We start from the raw sequence: 23,431 nt of genomic DNA, 5'->3' as shown, positions 1-23,431 counted from the left end.
TTAACCACTGACATCTTGCAGGCTTCGGGCCTTCGACCCTAAGTACAGCTCGACCTTCGGCCTTCGTATTTAGACACTTGTACTAATGACCTGTGTTTAGAACTGACCTCGTGGATGCGTACGTGCTTTCGGCCCAACGCGACTTCAGCCTTTGGATCTTACGATTTAGATACTTATATATATACATTAAAATACTTGGAAAAGTTACGGGAGGCGCGCGTCTTTCGGACGCTTCGGACCTTCAAATCGGTCCTACGCAGAGCTCAGCCTTCGGCCTTCGCATTTAGTTAGACTCTTGTACTATTGCTTTGTGTTTGAATACCAAAGTCGTGCATCTCGCGAATGCTTGATGTATTATAATAATTTTGAGTAATAATATCTTAAATGTATACTCCTTCAATTTGAATTTATATAGAACTCATTATTATTTTTTTATTTGATTTTGATTCTAGTTCCATGCCATAATATAGACTTTAATATTATTTAGAACTGCTAAAAAATGTGGAGTCCGTCTAAGCTAACAAAGTAAGAGTGAGATAAACGTCATATTTTCATAGAAAATTGACATTAATGATGACACAGTCACACTTTGTCATTGCAAATTCCATACAGAGTTAGCTCGGTCCAATTCTATCAATAATTGGATGTAGTTTTTTAGGGAAAAGAATATACTTAATCCACGATAATCTGTTAAATTAAAAAACAAAAGCCATTAATTTAAATGACGTAGTTTATGGATGAATCCTTTTCGCTAAACTACGTTCAATTGATACTTACTAAACTCAGTCCGAGTTTATATAATTAGAGTTAGACCAAGAAAAGTCTGCAGCGATTTAGATAGCACTCTCAGTGCAAGCATTATTTAAACCATGAAACTTCTATGAAATTATGACGTATAAATAACACTTGCACTGCGTGGGCCATCAAAATCGAATCGCTGCAGACTTTTCTTGGTCTAACTTAAAGTTTTTATAAGTACTTCTATTTACACTAACCTTATTACTCTACTTAAGCTGACAAAAAATACAAGTTATGAGTATGAGTCAGTTATTAATATTTTCTGCACGTCTTGAATTTTGGCCGAGGAAACTTGTTTTAATAATTTAAGAAAAAATATTTTAGTAGAACATTCATGAGTACCAAATAGACGTGCGCGCCGCCGCGGCGCGCCGCCGCCATAAGGAGTCAGCGCGCCGCCGCCGCCGCCGGTAGTTTAACATTTGCGCCGAGATAAAGCCCGCAAGAGTACAAATTTAAAATCAATTGACATAAAGCGCGTGCGACGTGCCTAGCTTTAGCGTTCCGACTGTTCCGTTTTATTTTAATCCATTGCTTGATTTATTTTAACCCTTAAATCGATAACGTCCACTATAATGGACATCCCAAGAAAAAATTCTGCACCAAATATTAAAGCATAGCGTTACTTTCCTCTGATAGCGTACTTACACTACCAGGAAACTACTAATACTACTTGAATGATATGTTATTTTTAAGTATGAGTATGTAAGAAAATATTGGGAACCAGTGTGAACATAATATTTTTGTCAAAGTCCTACAGAACGCAGAACTTGCAAGGAAGCATCTGACAGACTGACATTTTACCCATATTTAATTTTTTTTATATGACAGTATATTAAGCAACGTTAAAATAAAATAGATCATAATACTGACCAGTTACTGGTCTGTTCATTACGTGGCAATATGATATACATAAGAATGTTTTTTGTTTATGGGTAAAACGAGTGTAAAAAGTGTAATGTCCAGTATTTTGCCCGTTGTAATCGACAACACGGCACTTTTGCTAAGTCCAATATGTTAGACGTTGCCAAGTATGCAAAGAGTAAAATTATTAAATTTTCTGGTAGTTTTTGTAGTAAATAAATTAATTTTAAAAAGTCATTACTTGCCGTATTATGTAATGAACCAAATAGATAAAAAATATATTTTTATGGATTTTTTCCCTGTGAATGTGGTGTGTGTGTTTGTTTCCTGTTTGTGTGTGGATTTGTTTTCATTAAGAGACAGACCCGATTTCATTTGAGATTTGTTAGGAAAATTTTGATAAAAGTGCATGCATTATTGTAAAAACCATTGCTTAGATGTTACTGCTTCCTAGGATAACCCGCTCTTTGATTTAATGTTAAATAAATGACGTCAATGACTGGTAAAATTTTACCACCTACAAGCTATAAAGTTATTCCAAAAATATAAAATAGGTTTTACTTCAATTCATTACATAAGTTGACATTATCAGTAAGTGTATTTCTAATTAAAATATGCAATTGTTCTATATTTGTTTTAAAAAACATGAATTGGACTAAAAACAAACCTTATGCACATAAAGTAGGTACTCATACTCGGCAATGTCCAAAATAATGGACGTCTTTTCATTACGCGGCGTATCTTTTTATTTACACCGATCCTGGCAACGTCCAACATACTGACATATGTTTTTTCATGATATTTCTACAATAAACCAAACAAACGATGTAACACAGTTTTTTTGATATTTTACCCGTGTTGATTTAAGAGTTAATCTTGGTTGCTCATTATACGTATATTGAAAAGTTGAAAATCCCACGCCGCCGGCGTTACGCCGCCGCCGTGGATTTTTTCGTGGCGCGCCGCCGCCCGATTTTTTTCGACCGGCGAGCACGTCTAGTACCAAATGATAACTGACATTTTTGTATCTGCGCTGGCTGTAAGGTTGACGAAATATAAAGTTAGCCGATCTCTCAAACAAGTTTGAACAAGATAAGCCGATCGATAAGATATTGTTGATCTAAATGATCTATTATATACAATGAACACATTAAAAAAAATGTTATGGTTCTTAATGAAAAGGAATATTGTGTAATATTGTTTCGTCGAATCAGATACTCTCAATAAAATCTATAGACGAGGCCATAGCTGTTAATAAATATTAAATGACTTTATTATTTCTATACGTCTTACTAACTCTATGTGTCCTATTGTCCAAAAAAAAACACAACGACAGTGAAGAACGGAATTCTTAATTTGAATTTTTCAGATTTTTGAGATACCGATATCGATACCTAGTCAATTGGTTGGAAAGCCCGTTCGAAATTTAAACTTATTTGCAATGTAATAAGGTTGTATTTTGTAAATCTCTCTCATACTTATAGTAGGCTATTCAGATAAAATGAAATATCCCACAAAAATAAGCAAGCAGAATTAAACTTTGTGTCAAAGACATAAGTCATAAATTTCAATGCCAAAGTATTAACTAAGGCTCTTTCTAGCGTAAATTACTTCCTAATATGAATGACCAGTGTAAGCATCAGTTAGCTAGCCCTAAGCAACCAAAGATCAGGCTGCAGTTCAAAAACTAATAAAGATAAAGTTATCCTGATAATTTTCCCGCCGTCTCCATGCTTATTTCGGTTGGATATTGACTGGTCAGCTGCCTGTGAGCTATAGATTTCGCGAAAATCGCCAGGACAGAGGTGAAAAGTTTTGTATGAAAACTTGCAACTTTAAATGCATTTTTTGACGAAACTATTGCAGTCTAAAATGAAGTCAAAATCAGTCCATCGACTCAATTTTTTGCAAGCTTTCTAATGGTACCCCACACGATTCTTACAAATAAAAAAAGTTTCAGCCTACCCCTCTCAACCCCCTAAATTTCCCCCTTAAATAAGAAATAAGCAGTTTTGACTTATTTACAATATGAGTGGTGGTAATTGCTATAACTGTTCCAAATTTTAGGTACCTACGTCAAACGGTCTCTGAGAAAAACGCATTTAACCGATTTGCAAGACCGAAGTGATCCCATAAGTGTTCCGTGAACAATGTTTTGTACGGAACACTAAAAATTGACAAGGAAAGTAGGTAGGTATAACTAGGTCATCCCACGTAAACACAAAAAAGCAACAATTATAAACCCGAAATTATACATAGTATGGGGGCGCAGGCGTATCTCTTACATTGAATCTCTCTCTCGCATAAATATACAATAGTTATACATTTTTTTTACATTAGTTGTGGGCGTAACGTACATTTAGCACTCAAAAATTTCCGATGCAAAATGGCGTATCCTACACAAAGTTGGGAGTTACGCCAAAATGTCTCACAACATTTTTTTGAATTGATACGGCCAAATGCGTTGGAAAACTGTGTTCAAGCATTGATTTTTCATAGGGCTTAACGGACATTTTTTTCAAGTTATCAATACGTTAAATATACTATTCGATAGAGAAAAAAATACTGAGTATAACAGCATTTTTGCAATTTTGTCCCTTACGCCCTTTGAGCCTACGGTAGTCGTTATACGGTAGTCGGTTTTGTTCAGAATGCCAAGCGCTTTCGTTCTGTATAGTGAAATTTTTTATATCCCTTAAAAAGTTGCCTTTACGACCAAATTTTTGCACTATGAGCTTGTAAAAACAGCTTATCTAAAGGGGCGTAAATGACCAGTTATAAATTAGAAATTCCTAGATATTATCCTTAAGGTTACCGCTAAATATAAATATGATTGTAAATGACTTACATGTATTTTGTCGTCCTTTAAGCCCTTCATTTGTCTTGATGATTTTTCATATCGTATCTCGTATGGTCAATATGGTCGTAAAGGACATATTTTACTATTGACAATTTTTATTTTACTTGCCCTTTATGACCCGCCCTAAAATGATTTTACCATAAGTATATGAAGCGAACAAGGTTGTAAAGGACTTTTCTAATATTTGTATCGTTTACTACCACGAATTACTTTCTAAACTCTAAATTTAAAACAAGTAACATGGACTTAGCGAAACGGACTTACATTTCTCTTCAAATTAAAAACCTCAGCTCGGTGTTTTTCAGCAACTATCATCGTTTTACTCGCAGTGGAATTTCTTATAGTATATTATATATATACATAATTTCTTATATTCTATAATATCGTTGTTTATCGACTAAGCCAATCTGTGTAAGAATGTCCTATAAAATCATTCATTCATTCAATTGTTTCATAATCGTTCTAACAGAAAATATTCTGCTCCTCAAAGGAACATATTTTTTTCAATAACTTTTAAAATTTATGAAGTTTTGTATTCAATGTACACCATCATCATTGTAATTGGCGTTGCTTGCCACGCTTTATACATCACAAAATTAGCAATACATTGCATCTTAATATAATCTTAAAAAGTGTACTAAATATCGAATAAAAGTTATTTTTAAAAGTTGCTGATGTAACATTTTCATTCAAAAGGTAGGGACCACTTTGTCCTTTACCATAAAGACGAAATTTTATTGTATCTTTATACAAATAACCTGTCAGAGAGTCCTTATGGCAAGGATAAAGTGATACCTTTTGATTGCGAACGTCACGAATGTTGGTCAGTATGAGGAGCCTACATTTTATTTTTAAATATACTTACAACATACCTACTCCCACACTATGAAAAGACTTAATATAAGAATTATGCCTCCGAATGAAATAAATACACTGTAATGGCTCCTCTACACGATGGGCCAACGCCGGCCACTCCAAGGGAGCAAGTAGGTATTCGCTACCCGCGTAGGTAGCCTTCCCCGCGTACGCCGTTCATGCAAAGTTTTATTTTGCCAAATAGTAAAAAACCGTTGTTGAAAATGACCCAAATTATGAATGTTGTCTCGATGTGGCATTATAATAATGTAGACATAAACTTAATAACATGAATTTTTTTTTGTGGCAGATACATGAAGTTTATAAGAAAAAAAAAGATTAAAAATAAAAGCGGTGGATGAATTTGACACACATTTGTTTGAATAACATATTTTAATATCCTGTGAAGTACAACACTTCACTTACCGACTATAATTTTATTTTAGGCATTTTAGGTTCACTATTAGGTATTTATTAAATGTCATTATATCCGTGGATGAAAATGACACAAAATGCGTGTGTACGTCAGAAGCCACTTTGCTTTTACAGGGAAACAAAGAATTTCATCTCGAATATTCTTTTTACCGAATGCTGTTTAAAAAAAGAAATACCTAAATTTCTACCTAAGCAAATACCTAGGATGACACAAATTATTATTATTAGGTTTAGTATATGGTCTGAAAACTATATGTAAAAAATAGGCAACATTAATAATCTTATAACTTGAAAAGTTATTGCTATCGGACTAGTTAAGGCTCTTGAGAGTGAGTTGAGAGTTTGTGTATTTTTTTTAATATTACTAAGCATATCAATACCTTGAAAGCTTTTGAATATGTTATATTAGTTCTTTGTTAATAATTTAATGTATAAACTGTAGGGTTTTAGTTGAAACTTTTTTTTATATGAATTTTTTCGTGAACCTCTTATTTGGCTCCCATTTCGTGATACAAATTTAGGTCAGCTCCTAAATTCGTGTCCCCTGTTTCGGCATAAAGTTTTCTTAGAGTAATTGGTGATAAATTGATAATTTGCTGATAATCATTTTAAATATTTAACGGTCTTACCTACTTACGAATAATTGTAAGGTCAAATTAAAAATAATAATAAAAAAAATGTTAAATTGAGAGCTAGCTTAAAGTTTTGTGTACTCGTCGACTTTAATGGTTGAATTAAGACTTAGGTAAATATGGGTACTTTAATACTTGATTAAAAGTCAAACTATTTAATAAAAAAAAAAATAATAATAATAATAATAAGCCCGCAGGGCAGCTTGTGGCGAGCTGTTGGGGAGCAACGACCCCACGGACCCGAGTGCTCCCGAGAGTCGGTCAGGGTCTCCGTCTCCGGCGTGTCTTCGTCGGTCGGAGTGGACCCCAAGGGGACCCGCAGGACTCTCAGCTCTGGCTTGCCTTCATTGGCCGCCCAGAGAGGAGTCGCTAGAGCTATATGCTCCAGGGGTGGAAGTGAAAGATGCATAAGACGCGAGTTGGCACAGTGGCTGGTAACAGCCACTGGGTAGAAAGCGGCGCACACCTCTCGACACCCCTGAGCCGCTCACACCGATGTTGCTCCTGGTCGTCTTTACGACGGCAGTTTCAGGGGCCCATCTAGTCAGCGGCAAGTCACCACCTGCCTCGATGACGGTGTTAACATTGTTATGGCAGGTGTCCGGACCTCTTTGCAATAGACCAGTTTCATTGTCCACCCAAACTTCAATCTATAGACCGGAACACTGTTCACTTTTTCTACAATAGTCCCAATGCCTGCTGCAACCGGTTCATGGGTGTCTATTGTTGCGCCTGTGAGCGGGTTCCAGCAGGCGTTCTACATGACATTAAAGCTCTCCAAAGGGCCTCTACGTGTTGGATCTGTATCCCCACGCAAGCCTATCAAAAGACCGGGATGTATAGGCCCGTGAAATCCAGAAAGGAGATACAAATAATAATAATAAGCCCGCAGGGCAGCTTGTGGCGAGCTGTTGGGGAGTAACGACCCCACGGACCCGAGTGCTCCCGAGAGTCGGTCAGGGTCTCCGTCTCCGGCGTGTCTTCGTCGGTCGGAGTGGACCCCAAGGGGACCCACAGGACTCTCAGCTCTGGCTTGCCTTCATTGGCCGTCCAGAGAGGAGTCGTAAGAGCTATATGCTCCAGGGGTGGAAGTGAAAGATGCATAAGACGCGAGTTGGCACAGTGGCTGGTAACAGCCACTGGGTAGAAAGCGGCGCACACCTCTCGACACCCCTGAGTCGCTCACACCGGTGTTGCCCCTGGTCGTCTTTACGACGGCAGTTTCAGGGGCCCATCTAGTAAGCGGCGAGTCACCACCTGCCTCGATAACGTGTACTAACATTGTTATGGCAGGTGTCCGGACCTCTCAGCAATAGCCCAATCTTTTGACCAGCCAACATTCATTACCATAACCAGCACTTTTCTCCACTATATTTACAATAGCCCCTACGCCTGTTGGGACCGATTGACGGGTATCTATTTGTACCCGTGAATGGGTTCTAGCAGGTGTATTACATAACAGCAAACTTCTCCAAAGGGCCTCTACGTGTTGGATCTGTATCCCCACGCACGCCTATCAAATGACCGGGATGTATATACCCGTGACTTCAAAAGAGATACAAATAATAATAATAATAATAGTGATCTTGGACACGGCGCGGATAGTACGTCGGTTCCTCTCTCTGCAGCCCTGACCACCGGTAGCTTGGGCCTTGCCCCGCTGCTGGCGGCACCCTAGGTTAGGTTTTTTATAATGTGTTTATATGTATTTTTTATTGTTTTGTAAGTGTTTATATATTTTACTTTTATATTATTATTATTTATAATAATATAATAATACTAATACTTTTATATTAATATTATAAAAACCCTAGCCTAAGAAAAATGATGAATAAAGATAATAAAAAATAATAATTATTTACAAAAAATAATTTACTATCTTATACGTTAAAAATAAACATACACAAAAATAAATCAAATCTCAATAATAAATAAAATTGTGCTAGTAGTTAATATGAGAATATACGTGGAACATACCTTAAAAATTTTAACTCGGGTCACATTCAAACTCGTTTTATGAGAATTTTAGTGACAAAAACATATACCGAATTTCGCTCATACGAAACTTCATGAAATACATTAATTGTTTTCTAATTTATTTTTTTAATTATCTTTGTTGTTATATTTAAAAACAAGCACTCAAAATGTATCTAGAAAATCCTTGATTAGTTAGTGGCACGAAATAGGGGACACACGTTAGATAAAATGACCGCTAGTTCGTGAGTCGATTTATTGCAATTTTAAGTTATTTATAGGCATATATTCAATCTTTTTTCTTATCAAATCAATTACTAAGGAACCCACAGAAACACTCCCAAAAACTTTTATTCGAATGGGTTTAGCTTTTCCTTCCTATAAGCTTAACAAGAGAGAGCGCGCACCTTACGCCTAAAATAATTTTTAAGAAAAAAAAACCGACTTCCATGGGGGCCGATGAAAGATTATTGTAGATGGTACACTATGTAGAAAAGGAGGTAAAACCACCCACTTTTTTATTAGCATTTCGCTTCTGTATAATGGCTCCTCTACAGGATGGGCCAACGCCGGCCACTCCAAGGGACGCAGCCATGCACTATCACTTGCTCCCTCTAACGCATAAATGCGTCCCTTGGAGTGGCCGGCGTTGGCCCACCGTGAAGAGGAGCCATGAGGGTCGTAGTTCTAGCCTAACCTAACCCACTCCTCAGTTCGAACCTAATCAAACCCACTTTTCAAGTAGCATTTCGTTTCTGTAAGGCTCGCAGTTCTAACCTAACCTAATCCTTGTTCGGTTCTGTGAGGATCGCAGTTCAAACCTAACCTAACCCACTTAATGGCGCATGCCGTGCGGTGTACGGGGGTTTAAGCGGGAGGGGCTAGTAAGATTGGCATCATCGTACTTTATACCTACATTAATTTTATGGTAGGTAATCATAGTAGTTTATTTAGTTAAGGTATCATAGTGGTTTTCTGGGTCAATGTCCGGGTCCGAGTCCGGGTCAGAGTCCGGGTCCGTGTCCGGGTCCGAGTCCGGATCCGAGTCCGGGTCTGAGTCCGGTTCCGAGTCCGGGTCCGAATCCGGATCCGAGTCCAGGTCCGGGTCCGAACCGGATCCGGGTCCGAACCGGATCCGGGTATGAGTCCGAGTCCGGGTCCCAGTCCAAGTCAAAATCGAAATTCGTAATCACCAAACGTGTACCATGCGTCATTGAAGAGTTCTGTTCTGGTCATCATCAGCAGTTCCACTTCATCAAATGCGACAGTTTTGAATGTAAATGCTTGATTTTATGATGACAATACAAAAAAATCTATACGTATGCCTTTAATATTTGAGGAGTTCCCTCGATTCCTTATGGATCCCATCATCAGAACTTGAGCTTGACAAAAATGTGGCTTAAAAACTTAACTTGCTTAACGAACATAACGAAAAGGAAAAATCGCCAAACGTGAACTATGCGTCGTTGAAGAGTTCTGTTCTGATCATCATCAGCAGTTCCACTTCATCAAATGCGACAGTTTTTAATGAAAATGCTTGATTTTATGATGTAAATACAAAAATCTCTATACGCATGCCTTTAATATTTGAGGAGTTCCCTCGATTCCTTATGGATCCCATCATCAGAACTCGAGCTTGACAAAAATGTGGCTTAAAAACTTAACTTGCTTAACAAACATAACGAAGAGGACAAATCGCCAACCGTGAACTATGCGTCGTTGAAGAGTTCCGTTCTGATCATCATCAGCAGTTCCACTTCATCAAATGTCACTTTTTTGGATGTATATGCTTGATTCGTTGATAAAAAACCAAAAATCACTATGTGTATTCCTTTAAGATTTGAGGAGTTCCCTCGATTCCTCATGGATCCCATCATCAGAACTGGGTTTTGACAAAAACGGGACCAATCTGTATGCATATACATTCAATCAAAAAAAGAATTTTCAAAATCGGTCCAGTAATGACGGAGTTATGGAGTAACAAACATAAAAAAAAATAAAAAAAATAAATAAAAAAAAAAACATACAACCGAATTGATAACCTCCTTCTTTGAGATTTGGAAGTCGGTTAAAAAACATACAACCGAATTGAGAACCTCCTTCTTTGAGATTTGGAAGTCGGTTAAAAAGTGCACGCATACAACACAGCTATTCGCGGCCGTCTAACAGTTTCGACCGTCGTATTACTCTTAGTTTAATCACTAAAATATTGGTTATCATTTTATTGAAGAGATTAAATAATACAGATTTTTTTCATATCTATAATTTGAATAAAAGATTTATTTTTATTTTTATTTTATTTTATTAAGGTTCACCAACAATTGTTGACATCAAAACATTTAAAACGTACAAGCTATACATGAAAGGAGTGATGTCACAATCACTTACAGGTAAACACCGCATGCAAAACATATATAAGTAAACAACTAAAGAAATATCTAAATTAAACTTATTTTCTAATTATTTATGTTTAAGGAAATATTTTCGGACAGATGTTATAAATTTATTTAGTGGGTCATAGTGCATATCCGCCTTGTCACAGCAACCATTAGCAATTTTACATAACCTGCATATTGGAGAGTTAGTGCCTAAAACTGATCTTCTAAGCGGGGCGTAAAGAGGGGTGATAGCATTACGGGGAAACGAGACGGAGCACGAAAGTTCAGCAATGTCAGTAGTTGTGGACAATCTATTTTGTGGTTCACTAACTTGTACAAAAAAGTTGCATCCAAGAGCGCCCGTCGGTCTTCTAGGGAATCCATCTTGAAATATTGCAGTTTCCTTTGATAGGATATTGATCTTTTAGCCATAACACGTGCCTGAAAAGCTAAGTGACGAGTGAACCTTTTTTGAACACGCTCTAACCGTAATGAGTGAGTAGCATAATGCGGCCGCCAGACAACGCTGCAATATTCCAAAATACTCCTCACCAGACTATTATATAGTAATATTTTGGTTGCGCTACGCTTAAATGATCTAGTGTTTCTTATGACAAAGCCCAAAGTCTTAGATGCCCTTTTGACAATATTCTCTATGTGAGGGATAAACGTTAATTTGTTGTCGAAAAGAACTCCAAGATCGCGAGTGTTCTCAACTTCGTTTAGTTTGCAATCGTCTATATAGTAGTCGGACTGTGTTACATTTTGTTTTCGGGTGAATTTTATATGTATGCATTTTTTGATATTAATGTGCATTAGGTTATGCTTACACCAATTACTCAGTCTTATAATATCGCTTTGAAGTAAGGTGATATCTTCAGTTGTGTTAATAACGCGTGCGAACTTAAGGTCATCTGCATACATAAAAACCGTAGAGTGGTGGAAGCATTCAGTTACGTCATTAATAAATAAGTTGAAAAGGATAGGACCTAAATGCGAGCCTTGGGGTACGCCAGATGTTATATTATGATAAGACGATTCGTAGCCATTTACCACCACATAGAAAACCTTTTCAGTTAAATAAGACTGTAACCACTGTAACACATTGCCTGATACACCATATGCTGATAATTTGTACATAAGTATTGAGTGAGAGACCTTATCAAAAGCTTTACTGAAGTCAGTATATATCACGTCCGTTTGTTTACCTGCGTCCACAGCATTTGTTAGTAACTCGGTAAATGATACTAAGTTTGTACATGTCGATCTAGAACTCACAAATCCATGCTGATTGTCAGTCAAATAAGGTTTAAGATGTCTTTGTATATAAGGGTAGATAAGGGATTCTAAGATCTTAGCATAACACGATAAAATCGATATTGGTCTATAGTTTGAAACTATGCTATCGTCGCCTGATTTAGGAATAGGGACAACCTTAGCGATCTTCCAAGCTATAGGAAAGACTCCAGAGGAAAGTGATTTGTTAAAAATATGCCATAAGGGCTCAACCAACTGAGATGCACAAGAAACAATAAAGATAGGTGGGATACCATCTGGTCCGGCTCCTTTGCTACAATCCATACTTTTCAGCTTAACAAGTAGAGCTTCTTTGTCTATGATAACAGATGGTAAGCATTGGCTATTGTTGATAAGGGATTGTGGTAACGGTGATTTATGTTCTAAACCGACATCATAAGAATCGGTGATGTACACCGAGGAAAAGTAGGATGCAAACATGTCGCAGATTTCGGTATTATCTATGGTGGCCATTGACCCGTGAGACATTAATGCCGGATAAGCACTTGACCCACCTCGCTTAGCTTTTAGATGTGACCAAAATAATTTAGGATTTGCAGTAAGCTCATCTTCCACCTTTGATATATAAGCATTGTACCGAGAGGTAGCCAGACACTCGCATCGCTTGCTAAGCAATTTTAGCTCTAAGGCATCCATAGGATTTTTGTATTTTTTATAGCGAACCCTTATTTTATTCTTCTCGTTTAACGCTCGTTTTAAGTTCTTATCAAACCATGGGGGAATACGGTTGCTTTTAGGCTTAGCAAGTGGTACGTGTCTTCGAATTAGCTGTTTGACTATACCTCTGTGAACGCGCTTAGCATGTCGTTTACGTCGGTGAGGCCAAAAAATATATCATCCCATTGACAATTACTAAGATCTGCTCGTATAAGGTCATATTTGGCTTTGTAAAAGTTTGGCCGGGTGTTAACATTATTGTACGACAATCGAGGTGCGGTTGCAAACGTAATAAGAACTTCAAGTGAAGGATGGAAAGGGTCTATATTGCTCAGAGGACTTACATTTTGAGAAACATTACATGACACTACTGTAGACATGACTAAATCTAAAATACGACCCATATTATTAGTAATAGAATTGAACTGTTTTAACTTGGTAAGGTGCATAAAATCGATTAAAATATTGCTAAATCCTGGTGCTATGTAATTACCGTCATCTTTTTGTATAAGATCCCAACTAATGTTTCCCAAATTAAAGTCTCCAACTATACATAAATGATGTTCTTTTTCTTCTATGATCGAACTACAGTGATCTACAAAGTATTTCAGTGAACTTCTTTGCAAGGGAGGTGGAAGATAGACTGCACAGAGAGCCATTTGACGAGTACAGTTACTTGAAATATCGATGACAATCCATAGGTCCTCAAACTTACTTTCCCAATGAGGCATTCGTTTAGAATGTAGTGTTTTCAGAACAGCGACCAACACACCCCCTCCCTCCTTACCCTTGTAAACGCTGGATTCGTCTCTATCCCTTCTATAGACAATATACCTATCGTCAAATAGCTCACTGCTCAGTACAGAGTTGTTAAGCCATGTCTCCGTTAATATTATAACATCATAATTACAACATCTTAAGTTAAGAGAGAATAAATCAGTTTTTGTGCGTAAACCGCGTACATTTTGATAATACATATTTAATTCTAGCTCTTTTAATAATATATCAATAAATACGTGCTTAAAAAAATTAAGACTTAAACTATATAATGATTAGTTAAGTTTGTTTAAAATGTCTATGTTTTTAATGTATATGACTTCACTGTCATCTGTTTTCCTTATAAAGATCCTCCCATTTCGAACCCAAACATATTTGAAGCCTTTATCTTTAGCAGCGTGCCTGGCCGCGGCGTGCAACTTCTTATTGGCAGGTGACAAGTGTTCCACGACGAAAACCGATGAAGTTATGCCCGAAAAACCGAGATGTGCGCAGTTAAGTTTGTCTTGAGGGTTGGCTTTGTTGAATTTTAAAACAGCGGCAAGCAACGCATCGCGGGCTCTAGGGGATGCAAGCTGTACTACTATGGAGCGGGGTCTAGCCGATTCGGTATTTTGTTTTGCAATACGGGTGCAATTCGTGATGCTGCTGTTTATGTCACATCCTACTGTCTGTGCCAGGTTGTTAATAATAGTATATAGATTTTCCTTCTTATTTTCTGGAACGCACTGTATTTCCAAATTGTTAGTACGGGATTGCTGTTCTAGATTATTAATATGCTGAGTCAAGTCTACGACAGTACTCTTCAGGTTCCTATTTTCTGCTTCCATTTCAGCCATCTTTTTCTTCGCATTACCGATTTCAACTTCCATGTCATCAAATTGCGAACTCATGAAGTCCATCGACTGTTTCATCCCCTTTATTTCTTCTTTTATAGGTTCTAGGTGATCTGCAATTGTTTTGCGCAACGAGGAAGTGATCTCCTTAGCAGCGTTGGTTAGTTCTTGCTTCAGTAGGCTCTGGACTATGGTACGGACGTCTTCAGCTGTGACGGCCGCGGCGGGAGTCGGGGGCGAGTTCAGGGCCGGCCTCTTGTTTCCTCTAACAGTGGTTACGTTACGGACAGGAGTCGAGTCATCTCTGGTGCCTTTCGGTATGTTAGATACGCATGCCGGGCACTTCCAGTCCGCTAAACTTGCATATTCCGGCTCAAAGCCCGGGGCCCACACGCAACTTAAGTGAAAATATAATTTACACATGACACAGTCAAGGGACCTGGCATCTTCCAAATCAATATTATCACAACATCCCCACGATTTCATTTTGTAATGATCTAGACACGCGGCAGCGTGTCAAGCCAAGTTCAAGCAAAGGAACTGGCTAGCCAGCGCCAAGTGTAATATTACACGAACCACTTGGTGCCACTTTTGACCCTTCTATAACTCAAAACATCTTTAACGTAAACACATAAAACTACGTGTGTTTAATTATATCCATAAGGACATCTAGAAGCCCAAATTTCATGAAGCTAGCTCAAACGGTTATAAAGATATGAAGGTCAAAAAGTCGTAAATTTTAAGACTGACTGACATACCTATAGTACCTAAACCTAACCTACTTCCAGATGACCTAGAAGGATGAAATTTGGAATCCAGCTCAGTTATTGTGTGAAAGCGTAGGAAAAAATCTAAAAATTAAAAAAAGTTATAAAATAGGGGGGGTCCCCATACAAAAAAACCATTTTTTATTGTGACTGACATATAAGTACCTAAACCTAACCTACTTCCAGATGACCTAGAAGGATGAAATTTGGAATCCAGCTCGGTTATTGTGTGTAAGCGTAGGAAAAAATCTAAAAACAAAAAAAAGTTAATAAATAGGGGGGGTTCCCATAAAAATTTCTTTTTTATTGTGACTGACATATAGTACCTAAACCTAACCTACTTCCAGATGACCTAGAAGGATGAAATTTGGAATCCAGCTCGGTAATTGTGTGTAAGCGTAGGAAAAAATCTAAAAATAAATAAAAGTTAAAAAATAGGGGGGGGGTCCCCATACAAAAAACCTGTAATACGCGCTAAACAACCGGCCAACGGTGTGTCGTTGGCGGCGCGCGGCACCACATAATTAATACAAAGAACAGAAGTAAAAAACATGCAGCGGAAACACAAGAAAAAACATTAAATCTCAATACCTGCCTAGTTTTCTTTACAAAAAGTATTGATATCCCATCAAAAACATAAATGTAAAAAAGGAGAGCCAAGTTCAATACAAAAATTATGCTTGGCTGTGGGGTTCGCCGCAAAAAGAATGGAGATTTAAATGAGTGCCAAGTTCTATGCAAAATCCAAATATGTATTTATAGGAACAAAATAACATTATAAACAAGTATTAAACTCTATTTCTTTGCTTTATTGGATACCTATAACAATTGCTGTTATTTAAAAAAAATGTGAGATCTTAAAGTAGGTTAGATTTGGCTTGGCCAGTTTTTATCAGAATTACAAAATATATATGTTGAATAACTTTATAAAATGACTGATGTAATGAAAACTGGCCAAGTCAAATCTAACCTGCTTTAAGATCTCGCATTTTTTTTAAATAACAGCAATTGTTATAGGTATCCAATAAAGCAAAGAAATAGAGTTTAATACTTGTTTATAATGTTATTTTGTTCCTATAAATACATATTTGGATTTTGCATAGAACTTGGCACTCATTTAAATCTCCATTCTTTTTGCGGCGAACCCCACAGCCAAGCATAATTTTTGTATTGAACTTGGCTCTCCTTTTTTACATTTATGTTTTTGATGGGATAAATGTATTTCACCGATTATATGTAATTAAGTATTTAAGTTTGATCTCTCAGCGAGCGAAACACACAGTATGACAGTCACAAGTCAGGCCAATGTACACCTAGAGATTAGAGCATAAGGCCTATCGCGCATGAATAGATAATTAAGTCGAGTTAACCAGCGTTTTATAAGCGTTTAATAAGAAAGTCGCAAGCGCCGCGGAGCTTCTTGCGCGTTTTGCGTTTTTGAACTGAGCACTTTTAACTCGAAGGCATGACGGTGTTTTTCACTTGTTGTTCACAGTATTTTGGCAATTTTTAGTTAGTAATTAGCACCAAACTTCCACACTAGGTCTTTCACTCACTAACTACACTTTAGTACTGTCCATTTTTGCGTATTAACAACTTTAGATAGCGATTTAAACACGATAGTTTAATTTAAATGTGACGAGCATCATTTTTAGTTGTTTACTACGCGAGGCGCGGAGGGCAGTTCTTGATATTTGAATTCCTTATCATTTGCGCCAGAAAAAAAACTAACGAAATAACGTACTAACACGAACTTGGGGCCGTTTACCTTAATGTAATTTTGTTCGCATTCGCCCCTGCGTCTCGCTCGCGCAAATGCATGAATACTATTAGGGCTCGGCCACGGAATTTAGCGACTTGCGACGGCGGCAGCGAATACCATAGGTGGGAACGAAATGAAATAATTTATTAATAACAATAGTTACATGTCAGATACAGATACCATATTTTGGTATAGGAATTTTTGGAAAGGTCCGATCACTACGTCTCGCTACAACCTATGGTTATCGCTGCCGCCGTCGCAAGTCGCTCAATGTGGTGGCCGAGCCGTTAAGTACTCACTGGTATCCGTGCACCCACTCGAAGTTGTCCAGGAGCGACCAGACGGTGTATCTCCTCACGTTCACCCCGTCTTCTTCAATGGCCAGGAGCACCTGCACAAGTTGCAAAATTTAACTTCGGCCACAGAATAAATAATAGTATCAGTACACAAGATTCACTCTCTAACAAAACGCGTCTGTTACGATCAGGACAGATATGGCCGCTAGGTGGCGACAGCGCCACGCGCGGCTTATGGCTAGCCACCAAAATTGGTGTGGAACGGATGTACTTTCAGCTACCTGTTGCAAAGCGACGGAATCGCGGAGTGAGCCACGGCTGCTCCGGCTTAGCAATGTACAAACAGCAACACTCCTAGCTGTACATAGATGGACCTTATAACATAAGGCATAAGGGCCACCGATGTACAATTAACAGCGCGGGCGATGGTACTCAAAGAGAATGTTCAAATATTGCATAGTTCCAATGAAATGTTGTCGGTATTTTCTGCACATTTATTGCCAAATCGTCTTACAGTTTTTTCGATTTCTATCACTCTTGAAATAAATGACAATGAGCGATATAAATCACTACACCTTATAGAACAAAGTCCCCCATTGCGCTCTTGTGTGTATGTATGTTCGCGATAAACTCAGAAACTACTAAACAGATTTTCAATCGGTTTTCACCAATCAATAGAGTGATTCTTGAGGAAGGTTTAGGTGTATAATATATTAAGGTTTTATGTAACGCGTGCGAAGCCGAGCCGGTTCGCTCATATTAAATAAAACAGTTGAAAATTCTGAACGGGAACCTTCTTCAGGCCCTAAGGCTTGGAAACGTTTAGTAGAGTACTTGGTCCAAGTAGTTCCTGAAGTATGTGGCGCGGGGCTGGTCGTCGATGGCCGTCCCGAGGTCCGTCAGTCCGTTCTCCATGATGAAGATGGGCACGTCGCCGTACTGCTGCTTCACGTAGCCCAGCAGCGCGCGGATACCCCCGGGGTGCACCTGGTTAACAAATAACGAGTCAAGGACTTTTCGGTATTTACTATGACCCATGACGGCGGCTCTCTAACTTTTTTGGTTGCTCTTTTGAAAAACGAAATATTTGATGGTGCCTCAAATTAATAATTTTCGTTCATCACCATTAAACTGTGGACCAGCCACATATGGACACCTGTTTTCATGTATGAGGCGTGAATGTACAAATGATTCTGAGTTAAATGAGCCCAAGAAGTCAAGTTGAAGACATGAATGAAATGTAAAACGGGACCCTATTACTAAGACTCTGCTGTTCGTCCGTCCGTCCGTCCGTCTGTCCGTCTGTCACCAGGCTGTACCTCACGAACCGTGATAGCTAGACAGTTGAAATTTTTACAGATGATGTATTTCTGTTGCCGCTATAACAACAATTACTAAAAACAGAATAAAATAAAGATTTAAGTGGGGTTTCCATACAGCAAACGCGATTTTTGACCGAAGTTAAGCAACGTTGGGCTGGGTCAGTACTTGAATGGGTGACCGTTTTTTTCTTTTAGCCTTTTTTTGCATTATGGTACGGAACCCTTCGTGCGCGAGTCTGACTCGCACTTGCCCGGTTTTTTATTTGGACAACACTCTCTTACCTCGGGCTGGTGCGGCGTGCTGGTGAGCCACTCGGGGATGTTGCCCGGCATGACGCCCAGCTCCCGGAACCCGTCCACCAGGAAGGTCCCCACCTCCCCCTCCCCCGCGCGCCGCACCGTGCGCGTCGTGTAGTGGTTCAGCGCCAGGAAGTCGTACGACCCTGTCACGTGACAATGCTATATTAGCTACGTGGCTCCTACAGAGAAGGGTCCTCATGCGTCATGTGCATAGGGACCCCTTTTCTGCTGTAAATAACTGGTCTTATGCGAGGTACATTTAAATTAGAAGGGGACAAAGGATATGGCGCTCTGTGTGAATACCTTATCCCTATCCTTTTACCTCGTGTCTGGATTGCACTGAAAACTTGCTTAAGTGCAAATATTACTTCTGTTAATAAATATAATCTGGTTTCTGTAGTCATTGCATTCGCCCGTGTTACAATAAATATCTATAATTCTAGTCAGCTAGTACTTACCTCTAACCAGGTCAATCTCGTCCTGCGTGAAGGGCGGCAGCCTGGAGCGCGGCTCGCCCTCCTCGGCGCTCTGCTGCGCGATGAGGCGCTCCAGCGCCGGCGGCCAGCCCCCCGCCGCCGAGAACATGGGGTGGCAGTACCGGTCGATCTGACATACATACAAACACACCAACTAAAATAACTATAGTCTGACTATAGCTCATAAATAACCATCAATACGCGCCGTAAAATCCATGGCGCTTACGCGTTTAGGTCGCGAGACAAAATTGACGCTCCGCTTCTATGATGTGGTGTCAAAACAACATCAACTCATGACGCAGAATACTGGTTCTCTGTGCCGGTTCTACACCTACCTTCTTCTTCCTCGCGTTGTCCCGGCATTTTGCCACGGCTCATGGGAGCCTTGGGGTCTGCTTAACCTTGGGTTACTATACCTACGTAGTAATAGTTCAATGTAAATAACCCCACTTAGTTTGTATTATGCCGCGAACTACTCAGCTGTGCTGCGCGCATGATGACAACGTCCAATACCAAGGTACTTTAGCATTTTATATTTGGCCAATGAAAAATGTTATAGACCATTGACTTGTTTTAAAGTGGGAAATGGTGTATTGGTGAGTATCTATTTGGAGAAAGGATACTAATATATTTTTCCAAATACAAAAATATACATATATTTTATATATTCCATTGCTGGGGTTTGAGCGTTGTTCCGCTTACCGTATAGATTTTAACAAGTTCCGTGAGCTCTGCATCCTCTTCAGTCTCCGGCACGAACCACATCATCTGGTTGGTCAGCGACACCTGCCCTGTACAACACAATACATAACACGAGTCAGCCGTCTGCAGTTTCAAAGCAAACTCAAAAACTAAGGCTCGGCGCCCGGGTTACATATCAGAATACCGAAAATCGGTTTACCTAATGTTGAATCACCTATGCTCGTTTCACCTATTTTTTTAAATACCTAATGATCAATTAACCTAAGCTCATAACACCTAATGAACGAATTACCTATTGCACGTTTCACCTACAATTGGTTTACCTAAGCTCAGAATACCTATGCTCGATTTACCTAAAGTTAAAACACCTAATACTCGAAATACCTAAAGCTAATATACCTAATACACGAAACACCTAATGTTGATATACCTAACGCACAAAATACCTAAACTCGGTATACCTAATGATCGAATTGCCTAAAGTTAACATACCTACTGCACGAATTACCTAAAGTCGGTATACCTAATGATCGAATTACCTAAAGTTAACATACCTAATGAACGAAATACCTAAATTCGATACACCTAATGCACGAAATACCTGAAGTCGATGCACTTAAATAACGAAATATGTACCTTAAATCAAAAATATACCTAATTATTGTTTAGTAGAATATTATTAGGACATACAACATTTGGTATACATTTTTTTAGCCAAATCATTCAATTGACTTACCATTTTTTATTATAATATAAGGTCTAGTCATTTGCCAGAGTCGAGATAGGTGCGACGACGAGCAAAGCGAGGAGGAGCGTGTTAGGTTAACTGCGACCAAACACTCCAAACAGTGCCAAAACCGACTTTTATTTCATTGTCATGATGTAAACTTTGATGATGATGATGTTAAGTTTTTGATAAGATAACTAATTTTGTATTAGACTTACAAAATCATTCTACTACCTAAAAAGTAGCGTTTCAAAAAGTGTATTTTTAAGTTGTTCTCCGAACAAACAGTTTCTACTGTAAGGTTGGAAAATCATACGATTTATTGGGTGGAGTTGCCACTTGATCATTCGGCAAAATGATATGAATTTTGTACTAGGTATATAAACTTTAGGTATTCCGTGCATTAGGCATATCAACATTAGGTAATTCGTTCAGGAAGTATATCAACTTTAGGTATGTCGTGCGATAGGTTTAACAGTTTTAGGTATTTCGTCCATTAGGTAAATGAAGTTTAGGTACATCGTTCATTAGGTATATCAGCTTTAGGTGTATCGTCCATTAGGTATATCAGCTATAGGTGATGCGTGCATTAGGTATAATAGCTTTAGGTGAAACGTGCAGTAGGTAAAACGTGCATTAGGTATATCGTGCATTAGGTGTTTCGTCCATTAGGTTATTTGAGCTTAGGTATTATAAACTTAGGTCAGTCAATATTTAGGTAAAATGATCGATAGGTAATTTAAAAATAGGTGAATCAAGCATAGGTGATTCAACATTAGGTAAATCAGTTTTCGGTATTCTGATATGTAACCGGCGCCCGCTATCGGCATGACGCAACAATGTAGGTATATAGTCTTACTGGTTATGAAGCTTTTTTGCCCGAAAGCTGCACTTTAGGACGAAAGCAAGTCGCTTTGCACAATGATAGTAGAGGCCCATCAAAACATTTTTTTTCGAAGAACCAGTCATTTCGTCCTTTAGGAGCCGAATTGAAGCGAGGTCTATTATAAACAGAAAAAAAAATCGACAAGTTTTACAAATTCTCCCATTTCGCTAAATTTGGTGTAAATTGTAAGAAAATGACTTGCTTCATCGTAAAAAAAAATTAAAACAAAATACGTCAATACAAAAGTTATGTAAAAAAAATTGAATACCTATTTCTTTCCTTTCCTTTTACACTTTATTTTTGCAAATAGTGTGTTCCATATAGAAAAAAAGTCTACAAAAGCACTAAATGATATAATCAAACATATTTCTTATCGTATATTGAAAACCGCATCAAAATCGGTTAAGCCGTTTATGAGATTCAAGTTTTAGAATTTGGCAAAGTTCTATTTACTTGGCGATAGTACTGTCATATTCTTCAGTCGAGACTTTTGCTTCTGTTAATGACCAAGTTTATGCGCTGTAGGTTGTTAGGATAAGCAAGAATGCCAGTGGAAGATGGCCCTTCGTGGACCAAAAACTCTTCTAGGCTTTTTCGATGCGTCGATCGATTTCCTTGGACTGCTTATTATCGAAATATGTTATCTCGCCCAAGCAGGTGTATTCGTCAACGAAATTGTATATCCTGCCCATCTACCGTGACCATACGTTTCACGCCATTGACCATTAACTGGGTTTTTGTCCTGTTCATTTCGAATCGAGACTTGGCTAGTCTAAGGTCTTCTAACATTTTCTCTAAAGGAGGTGCAGTGTGGGGGGAAACAAGACTATGTCGTCGGAAAAACGCAGGTTTGTCAATGTCAACCTTATTTCACCGACGTCAATGACCATTGTTTACCAATTAGGCAGCAGCTTCTGAACGATTTCCTGTAGGGAAGAGGTAAACAGCTTTGGAGATAGTGGGTCGATCATCCTGTTTGATTCCTTTTTGGATGCAGAACTCTTTTAGGGCCGGGAACTTGCAGTACTTTTGCGGTAGATGGTTCCGATGAACTCGTGCCTATAACGCAGCTCGCGTTGCTTCGCTGTGTGACTAACGATATTTAACGATGCGCCGACCCTGGGGTCGCCCCTTTTTTCACGTAGGCATGATTGTCCTAACTTATTGATAGTTTTTTTGCCTCAGCACACTAAGAGCCGCTTGTCTCTACGGCTACTGGTACCTACTCGTATGTACAAATTCGTAGGCAGGCTCCAAATTCGAATATTTCGCTCGTTTAAGTTTTACTGCGTTTTCGGCGGCTGCTCCAACGCGCCCTGTGGCCTGAGGTGAGAAGGGGCAAGTGTGCTTACACACGTCGCATCCCAAATGAGGCAGTGTTTTCGCGCTCACGGAAGCAGTGTCAATTAAGGCCTGGAGACTCCAACACGCCTGTCGGATGTCCAGCGTCCAGTAGCATCCTGAAGTACCTGCCTTTATAAGCTTATTTGGTCTCCTAGAAACCATTTCATTAAATTGCATGATGCACATGCAGAAGACTGAACGGTTTTTTACAGTAAAGAACAAACTTGTAACTAACCTTCCCTCAACTCAAGCTCCACTTCACAAACATACCTTGCATGCAGCATACCATGTGAGCCAAGTATGAATGACGGCGAATAGACCTTTCAGGATTCCGTACCCAAAGTGTAAAAACGGGACCCTATTACTAAAACTCCGGTGTTCGTCTGTACGTCCGTCTGTCCAAACAGACTGAACTGGTAAACACCAGGCTGTATATCATGAATCGTGATAGCTAGGCAGTTGAAAT

General features: G+C 38.7%; 1 protein-coding gene across 1 annotated transcript in view; it reads right to left on the bottom strand.

Annotated features, from left to right (window-relative positions):
• Nucleotides 1-23,431, bottom strand: part of LOC134674152 (myrosinase 1-like) — a 35,959-nt gene that overhangs the window by 5,513 nt on the left and 7,015 nt on the right. The window contains exons 7-11 of the mRNA XM_063532207.1: nucleotides 20,009-20,097; nucleotides 19,289-19,436; nucleotides 18,813-18,973; nucleotides 18,043-18,195; nucleotides 17,212-17,303 (exon numbers count right to left, since the gene is read on the bottom strand). Of these exons, the coding sequence (XP_063388277.1) occupies nucleotides 17,212-17,303; nucleotides 18,043-18,195; nucleotides 18,813-18,973; nucleotides 19,289-19,436; nucleotides 20,009-20,097 (643 nt within the window). The remainder of the gene's footprint in view (nucleotides 1-17,211; nucleotides 17,304-18,042; nucleotides 18,196-18,812; nucleotides 18,974-19,288; nucleotides 19,437-20,008; nucleotides 20,098-23,431) is intronic.

Source organism: Cydia fagiglandana, chromosome 19 (assembly GCF_963556715.1).
Source record: "Cydia fagiglandana chromosome 19, ilCydFagi1.1, whole genome shotgun sequence".
NCBI lineage: Eukaryota > Metazoa > Arthropoda > Insecta > Lepidoptera > Tortricidae > Cydia > Cydia fagiglandana.
The sequence above is the reverse complement of the archived record's forward strand: the minus strand, read 5'-3'. Positions and strand labels throughout refer to the sequence as shown.